This window comes from Echinops telfairi, unplaced genomic scaffold, assembly GCF_000313985.2.
Source record: "Echinops telfairi isolate 266 unplaced genomic scaffold, ASM31398v2 ScPeMD7_15;HRSCAF=58, whole genome shotgun sequence".
Lineage (NCBI taxonomy): Eukaryota > Metazoa > Chordata > Mammalia > Afrosoricida > Tenrecidae > Echinops > Echinops telfairi.
The window spans coordinates 8,682,133-8,693,077 of NW_022103912.1; the positions used below are offsets into that span (position 1 = coordinate 8,682,133).

General features: G+C 41.3%; 1 protein-coding gene across 2 annotated transcripts in view; it reads left to right on the forward strand.

Annotated features, from left to right (window-relative positions):
• SLC35F5 (solute carrier family 35 member F5) overlaps nt 1-10,945 on the forward strand; it is a 68,202-nt gene that overhangs the window by 16,206 nt on the left and 41,051 nt on the right. For both annotated transcript variants that reach the window (XR_006679827.1, XM_004711895.2), the window contains exons 6-7: nt 999-1,080; nt 2,919-3,109. Coding sequence is in view for 1 of the 2 variants with exons in the window: in XM_004711895.2 (XP_004711952.1) it covers nt 999-1,080; nt 2,919-3,109 (273 nt within the window). In the remaining variant the exon portion in view is untranslated. The remainder of the gene's footprint in view (nt 1-998; nt 1,081-2,918; nt 3,110-10,945) is intronic.

A 10,945-nucleotide genomic window follows, 5' to 3' on the forward strand; every position in this document is an offset into this window, starting at 1 on the left:
ACCTTCAGGACCAGTGGTGAGAGTGGCGATACTGGGAGGGTGGAGTGAAGGTGGGGTGGAAAGGGGGAACCGATTACAGGGATCTACATATAACCCCCTCCCTTGGGGACGGACAACAGAAAAGTGGGTGAAGGGAGATGTTGGACAGTGTAAGACATGACAAAATAATAATAATTTATAAATGATCAAGGGTTCATGAGGGAGGGGGATGAGGAGGATGGGGAAGGAAAAAAATGCTGATACCAAGGGCTCAAATAGAAAGCTCATGTTTTGAGAATGATGATGGCAACAAATGTACAAATGTGCTTGACACACTGGATATATGTTTGGATTGTGATAAGAGTTGTATGAGCCCCCAATAAAATGATGTTTTTGGAAAGAAAGAAGTATATGTAATTACCTAAGTCTTTGTACTTGGCACATAGCAAGAGCTGATAAAGTTTAGGTTTTTCATTTTTAAATATCGGTCTGTTCTTTAAGAGGTTTTCAGGAATTTTAACATTTTAGCTGGACCTTTGCAATAAGAAGAATGAATTAGGCAAATAGAAATGCCCATCTCTCATCTGCCTTCCTCTTTAGAGTACACCATCATTACAGGCGAAGGCGTTGTCTGACTCATTGTTATGTCCCAGGCTGTAGAGCCCTGCCTAACAGACTAGGGGCTCCGTATGTACTTGTTAATAGCATGGGTGAAAAGGGATAGGAATTACTCTGTTGGCTGAGAAGTCTGATTTTGAGGGAGCTACGTTTAAATGTGACAGTGCTGGTCTGTTGAATTACTGACCTTTAAACAGATTTATTTCTGTCATTGTACCTGTGTTGATCAGTTGGATTTCCTTTATAAGCCTTGAATGCATTTTGGGAAATTGGCACTTCACGAACATGTTGGCAAACTTCCTTTTTGGGTGGCGTTGGTATCGACTATCTGTTTAAATTATAGCCAAGATGCCAACAATTGTAGTTGGTGTTTATGTTTGCGTCTGTCTTTTACATTCCAGAGTGAACCTCTGTATGTGCCTGTGAAGTTTCATGATCTTCCAAGTGAAAAACCTGACAGCACAAATATTGACACTGAAAAAGGTGAGCAAGACTTGGGATTTCAGAAGTTGAGAATGGGTAGAAATTCCTCCTTCATTCAAAAGCCCATCACACAAGGTAGTGGTTGTGTGGGTTGACTGAGGCCGCCCAGCAGTTCCTAGCTTTGGAACTGAAGTTCTCTGTGATGTTCTCTGGGCCTGTAGCCTTCTGGAAGCTTGACTGGGTTTTTCAAATCCTTAAAAAAAAATTAATCCAATGGGGAATAATTTTAAAATGCCAGAAATCTTTAGGGTGATTTTCTATCTCACATGAATTATGCCCTCTTCAACCATACCCTCAACCCCCCTGGTAGCAAATTACAGGAATTTGCTTGGCTCTGAATGCCAGCTTCAATGTAAGGCACCCTTTTTAACCCATAATATTCTCTTGCAAGAAATAAACTTAGAGAGGAATGTTCTGCATGCTTGCCCAGCAAAGTAATTCTCATACATTGACTATCCATGAGAAAAAACTCAAAGTTTTACTATCAGTGCTAAGATAATAATCTTATTACAATCCTGAACCAGTCAACTGTGTGTGCACACAATTGCTAAAACATTGTTTTAATATAGGCCTCATTTTAAACCGTTTTTGTAGATGAAACCACTTTTTGCTGTAAACTCTTGAAATGAATAAAGGCAATCACTTGCTATTAGGCACACACGCTGAACCAGGGTGGGAAGCAAAGAGGACTACACACACACACGTAGAGGTTTGGCAGGATGTTGCTCTATGTGTCTTTACCTCTGTTGCAAATGTATCCATGAATGTGGTAGACAGTATAGGGTGCAAAGCTATGAAAACTTAGACATGGGCGAGCACCTTGAGGGAGTAAGTCACTGAGCTTAGGGCCTTGAGACTATTCTTGAGGGTCACCAAGGTCAGTTGACGTAACTCTACAATGACAACGTTCTCTATCTTCCTTGGGTGAGCAGTGGCTAGAGTCTTAAAAACTTGTGAAAAATCATTTTAGGTGCATCGAGTGATCTCTCCTTAACTGCAGGAAAGAAGAGTTGAAAAAAAATTGTACAGAAACCTGCCAATGAGTCAATTCTGACCCACAGTGACCGTAAAGGTCAGTATAGAATTGGCCCTGTGAGTTTCAGAGGCTGGAGTACAGAGTCCTCCTTCTCTAGTAATTTCTAACTGCTCGTCTCACAGTTATCAGCCCAAGGGGTAACCACCACGTCACCGGGCACATTGAAGACCGGTGGAAATAAGTAGTCTAATAGACTAATGGACCCTGTGAACGTCAGCTTTCATGACTGTCAGACCCACCGACCCACGACTGCTGACCGCTCGGAAAGGGCTCACAATAGGAGATCCTGGATAGTGGAACGAAACTGAGGTCATAAAACCAGGCCTCCTGTTCTGCTGGAGAGTGGTTGAACCTCTTAGGGTCCGGCTCTTAGACATCCTCAGGCCTAGAGCTGAAGTCACCCTCTGGCTCCTCTTCCAGCTAAATGATAGGCCTAGGAGATGAGCAGTAACACCTGGGGTCCTCACGCCGTAGAACAATCACCACTGTGAGACAGAAAGGGAAGTGTTTGCCCAGACAGTGTAGCAGACAGGAAGGGTTAGGAAAGAGGGAGGGAATTATGTGAGTGCTTGTGGGGATTTAAATCAGTGTTGGAATCATGTGCATGAATTATTGAGTGAAAAACTAATTTTCTCTACAAATTTTCACTAACATCATAATAAAATAAGAAATATATATTCTTGTTCTTGGTTTTGAATCTGCTGGTACATTAATTAACTAATGCTTTGAACACAGTTAAAACTTGTAACTTTTGTTGATCACAGGGAAAGTATTCACTGATTAAAAAAAAATTTTTTTTAAGCTCCAAAAAAATCTCGAGTAAGGTTCAGTAATATTATGGAGATTCGACAGCTCCCATCAAGTCACGCGTTGGAAGCTAAATTGTCGCGCATGTCTTATCCTGCCGTGAAAGAACAAGAGTCCATACTAAAAACCGTGGGGAAACTGAATGCAACTCAAGTAGCAAAAATAAGCTTTTTCTTTTGCTTTGTGGTAAGTCTTCTCCTTGTTATGTTTGGAACATAAATTAAGACTTTAGTGCATATCAACAATATACTGTTGAAGGGAGCTGTTGGGCTGCTTAATCACAAAGTTGAATCAAATCTGGGACATTAGAACATGAAAGTTAATAAATGCGTGTTACACCTCAGAATTAGAGCTCAGTAAAACCTGTACCATTAAAGCTATACATACATGCTTATATATACAAGGGGCCTCAGCATTTGATGGAAAATTGGATTTAAAGACAATGAGAAGTTATTGCTTCCTGGCACATCCTCCTGGCACATCCTCCATTTAGTCTATATGTTTCTGAACCGTGTTTCCGTCTCCTAATCCTTCTGTGAAGAATCTGAGCCATTTGGATTCACACCGCCTCAAAATGGCAATTTTGACATTTTAATGAACCCAAACCATGTTCCTTTAAATATTTTAGGATCAAAAAGTTTTACAAACAAAAAGAAGTCTGAAGGGGCAAGAGTAAGGCTAGATGGGGTAAGGCTTCTGCACAACATTGTCATAGGATAATCCTGGCACATTGCTGTGGTGGGGAAAATTTTGGTGTCACTTTCTTTGCCTTTTCCTTAGCAATACAGTTTTAAATGTTCTTAAATCTTTTTCCTGATAAGTCCCCATCTTTGTCCTGTGTCCTGGGAAAAACCTCCTTTGGTCCCAAAAAACAATACCAAAACTTCCTGAGCTGACTTCTCTTGTCTTGAACTTAACTGAATTTGTAGATGTCCTTAGAAGCGATTGTTTTCATTAAACCTCTTTTGAAGGCACTCTTGTAAGAGTAAGACAATTGTATTACTGAGAGAAATGATCTTTCACTAATTGCAGAACTATATTCAAGTGTATCTTGTTTGGAATAAAACTTGACCCGGGTAACACCACCACCATCACCCGGCCCCTGCCACACAATATATTTTTATTTACGTTCATATATATGAGGTAACTTCAAAAAGTTCATGGATAAGTGGAATGAAAAGATAATGGAATTTCTCCATGAACTTTTTGAAGCCCCGTTGTATTACGTAGCACATTGCACTGCATAATTTGCTGATACCGTATTTTGAAGTTTGTATGTGATGTTTCTAACTCAAAGAGAGCGTCGATTTATGAAGATACTAGAATGAAGAATTTAATTTATTGCAAAACTTACTTAGGACAGTCGCAGGAACAACAGAGCCCCATCTAAGTCAGGGGCCTCTGTGTGTGTGTGTGTGTGTGTGTGTGTGTGTGTGTGTGTGTGTGTGTAGTCATCAGAATTTTGCATTAACTCAGAGTTGATATTATGAATAGTCATTTAATTATCCATAGAGTCACCCAAGCAAGGGTTTTCTGTTTATTCTTCAAGTGTGTTTGCAGTTGTATATTAAAATCATGTAAATGTGATAAAGTATTTTTAATAAACAATATTCTAAATACTATAGAATTTTTATAACCTTATTGATAGCTTCACTTTTTTTTTGATGGTGTATCTTTTTTCAATTAAAATTTTATTTATTTATTTATTTTACATCAATATATTGGAACCTTGTACAATTCTTATCACAATCCATACATACATCCATTGTGTCAAGCACATTTGTACATTTGTTGCCATCATCATTCTCAAAACATTTGCCTTCCACCTGAGCCCTTAATATCAGCTGTTCATTTTCCCCCCTCCCTCCCCATTCCCCCCTCTCATGGACCCTTCATAATTCACAAATTATTATTATTTTGTCATATGTTACACTGTCCAGTGACTCCCCTGCCCTTCTTCTGCTGTCCATCCCCCAGGGAGGAGCCTATACCCAGATTCTTGTAGTCGGTTCCCCCTTTCTACCCCACATTAGCTCCACTCTCCAGGCATCGCCACTCTCACCACTGGTCCTGAAGGAGTCATCTATCCTGGATTCCCTGTGTTTCCAGTTGCTATCTGTACCAATGTACATCCTCTGATCTAGCTAGTTTTTTAAGGTAGAATTGGAATCATGATAGTGGGGGTTGGGGGGGAAAGCATTTAAGAACTAGAGGAAAGTTATATGTTTCATCGTTGCTACCCTGCACCCTGACTGGCTTATCTTCTCCCCACAACCCTTCAGTAAGGGGGTGTCCAGTTGCCTACCGATGGGCTTTGAGTCTCCACTCTGCACTCACCGTCATTTACAATGATACGATTGTTTTGTTCTTTGATGCCTGATACCTGATCCCTTTGACAGCTCGTGGTCACACATGTTGGTGTGCTTCTTCCATGTGGGCTTTGTTGCTTCTGAGCTAGATAGCTGTTGGTTTATCTTCAAGCCTTTAAGACCCCAGACGCTATATCTTTTGATAGCTGGGCACCATCAGCTTTCTCCACCACATTTGCTTATGTACATATTTGTCTTCAGCGATCCTGTCTGGAAGGTGTGCATCATGGAATGCCAATTTAATAGAACAAAGTGTTCTTGTATTGAGTAAGTACTTGAGTGGAGGCCCAATGTCCATCTGCTACCTAAACCTATATATATAGGCACATAGATCTATTTCCCCAACATCCTATGTAAATATATTTCCATATGTACATGCCTGTGTTTAGACCTCTATAAGTACCCTTTGTCTCCTAGTCCTTTCCTCTATTTCCTTTTACTTTCCTCTTGTCCCACTATCATGCTCAGCCTTCATTTGGGTTTCAGTAATTTCTCTTGGATACATTGCCCTTGCTGAATCCCTACCAGGCCTCTCACACCCTCCTTGCCACTGTTTTTGGATCACTTGTTGCTCCCCTGCCCCTGGGTTGGTCAGCACCATCTCCTTACCCCTGCCTTACCCTCTCCCTTTTCCCCCCAGAAACATCAGTCCTGTTGTTTTCTCCTCCAGATTGTTCATCCGGCCTATCTTATCTAGACAGACCTGTAGAGATAAAAACATGCACCAGAAAACAATGCATAGCAAAATAAAGTGACAAAAAGAACACAATGATGACAACAAAAAAGAAAAGCAATGACCCATAAAAGAATGAATTAATTAAAAAAATTTTTAAAAGAAAGAAAAACCTTTAAATAGATCAAGGTCTGGTTTATGACCTCTAGGCGTGGCCTCCAGTCAAGTCTGATGGGGTGCCACGCCCTGGCTCCACAGTCTATCCTTTGCACTCCCTCGGGAGCTCCCTGCTCTGCTCCCCATTCCTCTGCAGCATGCCCTTAGTGTTTTGCCTGGGTGTCACGGGGTCAGTCTAGGCCAATCCTGACTCTGAGTCTCCAGTGTTGTCCTTCACAGGGCCATGGGTCAGCGAGAGATGGCGTGTCTCATAGTGGGATCAGCCATCACTCTGTGCATTGGCTGTTCTGAGCGGGGATTATCATCCTCCAGGCCTGGTGGGCCAAGATGTGCTCGCTTTCTCTTCCTCCCCATTCAGTTACTCCTTTGTGCTCTGATCAGACATGTCCCTCTCCCCTAACTGCAGCTTCAGTGTGATCCTCTAAAGTAAATTCTTCTGTGGGGAGGGGCAGTTGTCCACATAGCTGGTATGGGGGCCGAGCCCTCAGGCCCCTCCACAGACTCCACTCTCCATGCTGGCAAGCTGCATTCGCATCCCGGAACACTGGATTTAAGTCTGGTCTCTTTCCTGTGGAGACACAAGCAATACCCTCCCCTTGGGTGGGTCAGTGCCCTATTCCCCCATCACACATCTCTTTTTTTTTTTTCCCTTCCCCACCTCCCACACCCCCTCCTTTTTAGTTGGCTACCATACGTACTCCTGGATTTCGTCTGGCCCCTGCCATACTACCTGGACTTCACCCCTGGAGTGTTTGTATACAGTAGCTTTTTCCCTGTGCCCCTTTTGCATTTTTCTTTTCTTTTTTATAAACTTACCTAAGGGACTCATGCTGTACTTGTCCTTTTGTGCTTGGCTTACTACACTTAGCTTAATTTCCTCGAGTTCTTCCCATGCGGCGATATGCTTCATGCGTTCATCACCGCTTTTTAGCGATGCGTAGTACTCCATTGTATGTATGTTCCAGTTTTTTACTCCATTCGTCTGTTGATGGAAAATTGGGTTGTTTCCAACTCCTTGCAATTGTGAACTGTGCCGCAATGAACATTGGAGCACAGATGTCTGGCCGTGGTTTGTTTCTTGCCTCTTCTGGGTATGTGCCCAGTAGGGGGATTGCTGGGTCGTCTGGTAACTCATTTCCATCTGTTTTAGAAATTGCCACATCGATTTCCATAGTGGCTGTATATACCTACAGGTCCACCAGCAGTGGATGAGAGTTCCTGTCTCACCGCAGCCCCTCCAACACTTGTTGCTTTCTGATTTTTGGATTGGGCTATCTTTGAGGGTGTTAGGTAGTATCTCATTGCTGTTTTAATTTGCATTTCTCTTATAGCTAATGATCACGAACATTTTCTCATATGTTTATTTGGCCATTCGGATTTCAGACTCTGTGAAACTTCTGTTCAGGTCCTTTGCCTACCTCCTCAGTGGGCAATTTTTTTTTTTCTTTTTGGAAGCTAGCAGAGTATTGTAGGTTTTCATAATAAGGCCTTTGTCTGATGTGTCATTGCTAAAGATGTTTTCCCAGTTGGTGGGCTCTCTTATTACTCTCTTGGTGAATTCTTCCAATGTACACAGGTGTTTTATCTTCAGTATATCCCATTTGGAAATTTGTGCCTCCTCTGTGTTTGTGTCCTTCCCTATTTCCGATAGCCTATGTATTCCCTACACCAAAGTTCTCAGAATTGTCCCAATTACCTCACTGATGGCCCTAGTAGTTGGGGTTTTACCTTGGGGTCTGTGATCCACCTTGAGTGTATTCTTGTGCATAGCGTGAGGTAAGAGTCTTGCTTCATTTTTCTGCAGGTAGATATCCATTTTTTCCAGCAACATTTATTGAAGAGGGTATCTGCTTCCCATTTAATATTTTTGCGCCTTTATCAAAGATCAGTTGCCGGTGTGCTGTTGTTTTTATTTCTGGGTCTTCAGCTCTTTTCCATTGGTCTGACTATCTGTCATTATGCCAGTAACACACTGTTTTGACCACTGTGGTCGTATAGTACATGCTAAAGTCAGGTAGAGCAAGCCCTCCCACTTTGTCCTTCTTCTTGAGGAGTTCTCTGCTAATTCTGGGTGTCTTTCCCCTCCTTATGAAGTTGGTAATCAGTTTTTCTAATTCTTTGAAGAAAGAGGGTGGTATTCGTATCGGGATAGCATTGAACTTTTATATAGTGCCTTCACTTTTATTTTCATAGAGAAATTATATATGCTTGTGCTTTCACAAAGAATAACGATATACTCAGTGAACACTTAAATGTATCTATACTTGGATTTGAGACTACTCTGACTTCATGAAAATTCAAGAAATTAGAATTTAATAAATTAACTTCAGCTATATTTTATGTACATATCATGGAAATAATGTCATCTGACCAATCCAAACCCTTTGCCAGTTCTGCCTCATAGCTACCCTATAGCACAGACTAGAACTGCCTCATAGGGTTTCCATTCTTTTCAGAAGTCGACTGCCTCCTTTCTCCCTTGGAGCAGTTGGTGGGTTGAAATTTAACAGTGGTGTGCTCTAAGTACTGCACGACCAGGGCTCCTGGGCTTAGTCTAAGCTCCATTTGAAAGTCAAGATGGAGATTTATTCTGATCATGTGCAAACACCACGCAATGCACTGTCATTATTTACTTTATCAAGAGGGATCTCAGCTTTCCAGTTTGGCCTCTAACTCTCATGGCATAGCCCATTTTCCTCCCTGCCGTAATTAACCAGTGCTTATTTGTAGTAACTGATTCACATATTTTGTGCAAGTCTGAGAAAATCTTTTTATGTTTTAATATAAGAATCATGTATGTAATAACAATAATTTAAAGATTTATATATGAGAATTTTCCTATTTAGATTTTTAATAGTCATAAATCAGTGTCAAGCTGGACAAAATCCATTAATTATATACTACCTGAAATGACTCCCAATAAAAGTATCTAATTCCCAATTAAATAATAAAAGTATTTAATTCCCAATTAAAGGGAAAAGATAAGAGCCAGATTAACAGGGTTAATGGGCCAGGGAGGAAGCTGGCTGGAAGGGGATGGCTCCGTCAGGAACCTTGGTTTAAAGAAAACAAGCTCTGCAGATGAGCACATGCTCATCTCTAAGCACGCTGGTAGGCAAGAGACAGGATGTTTACAGCTTGTTGCCTATTAAAAAGACTACTTCACGTCTTTGGGTAAAGCAAACGTTTTCTTAACTCAGAACTCTGAGGGAAATACTTTGCATACTTAAAGTGCTATCCAATGTATCAGATTTACAAATATATGTGCAGACACCCTGTTTTCCCGAAAGTAAGACATCCCCCCAAATAAGGCCTACTTACAGTTTTGCCTCTCGCTGAAATATAAGGTCCCCCCCCAAATAAGACCTCCCTGAAAATAAGGTTCCCCGAAGCTACAATAACTCTGGATTCTGGAATGTAGCGGCAGGCACTGCACTACCATGCAGCTCGCTGTTGGCCGCAGCGCAGCGCAGCCGGAGCAGACAGGAAGTGCGAGGTCTCTTTTAATAAAACAATAAACAAGAAATGTGTACTGTATTCTTCTTCATGGAAAGATAAGACATCCCCTGAAAATAAGACCTAGCACATCTTTGGGAGCAAAATTTAATATAAGACATTCTTATTTTCGGGAAAACAGGGTAATAGTCTTTGTTTTGCTCAGTGTTAAATGAATTATGCTAACCTTTAGTTTCTATGGGAATTCAGTTATTCTCTGCTATTGAGCCATTGTTGACTGATACCGACCCCCTGTGGGTTGGCCAGACTGCAAATGTTTACCAAAGTAGAAAGCCCAGTCTTTCTCTCATGAAGCTGCTGGTGGTTTTGAACTGTTGACCATGAGATCACCCAGCTCAACTCATAACCACTGCACCACCAGGGCTCCAGCAGAGTCATATAGACCAGTTATATTGCTGTAAGGAGCCCTGGTGACACTGTGGATTAGGTGCTGGTCTGCTAACCACAAGGATGAAAATTCAAACCCATTTTCAGAAGAAAGAAGAGGGAGGCTGTTCCTGTTAAGATTTATAATTTCATAAACCCTATAGAAACCCTATATGTTGGAAGTGACTTGTTTGTAATGGGTTTGGATTTTTGGTTTATATAACTTTTAAAAACTTAAGTAAAGTCTTAGGGCTAGAGCACTGCTAGAGAAATAAAACAACCTTAATACAAACTGTGTGCATTTAAATTTTTAATAACTATGTTTGAAAAAGTAGAGGAAGGAGATTAAGTTAGTATTGATACTGTATGAACCCATTCACTCTGAAATTTCTAAATATATATGCCAATGTTACCAATATAACAATTGTTTGTTTTTAATCATTTTTTTGGCTCATAGAACTCTTATAATCATCCATCCATCCATCGTGTCAAGCACTTTTGTATATTTGTTGCCATCATTATTTTCAAAACATTTGCTTTCTACTTGAGCCCTTGGTATCAACTTCTCATTTCTCCCCACTTCCTTCCCTCTCTTCCTTTCTCCCTCCCTCATGAACCCTTGATAATTTATAAAAAATTTTTTTTCATGTCTGAAATAGTTTATTGTGCCAGCCTGGCCAATAAACACAAGTGGGATTAACTGAAGGGCAGAGAGATAAATGCCTTGGTGAGTCTCGCCTTTCTTGTCTCTCGCTCTGTGATCATCGGACCCGTGTGCAGCTGCCTTGCTTGTCCTGTGCCTCAATTTAGTGGCTACACTACCTGTGGGACCCCTAGCCTGTGGACTGTGTCACTGTCATTTGAGGTCCCTTTAAGACATCGCTGGAGCTGGGGACTGGCAGTTGGTGACCTGGCTGGCAG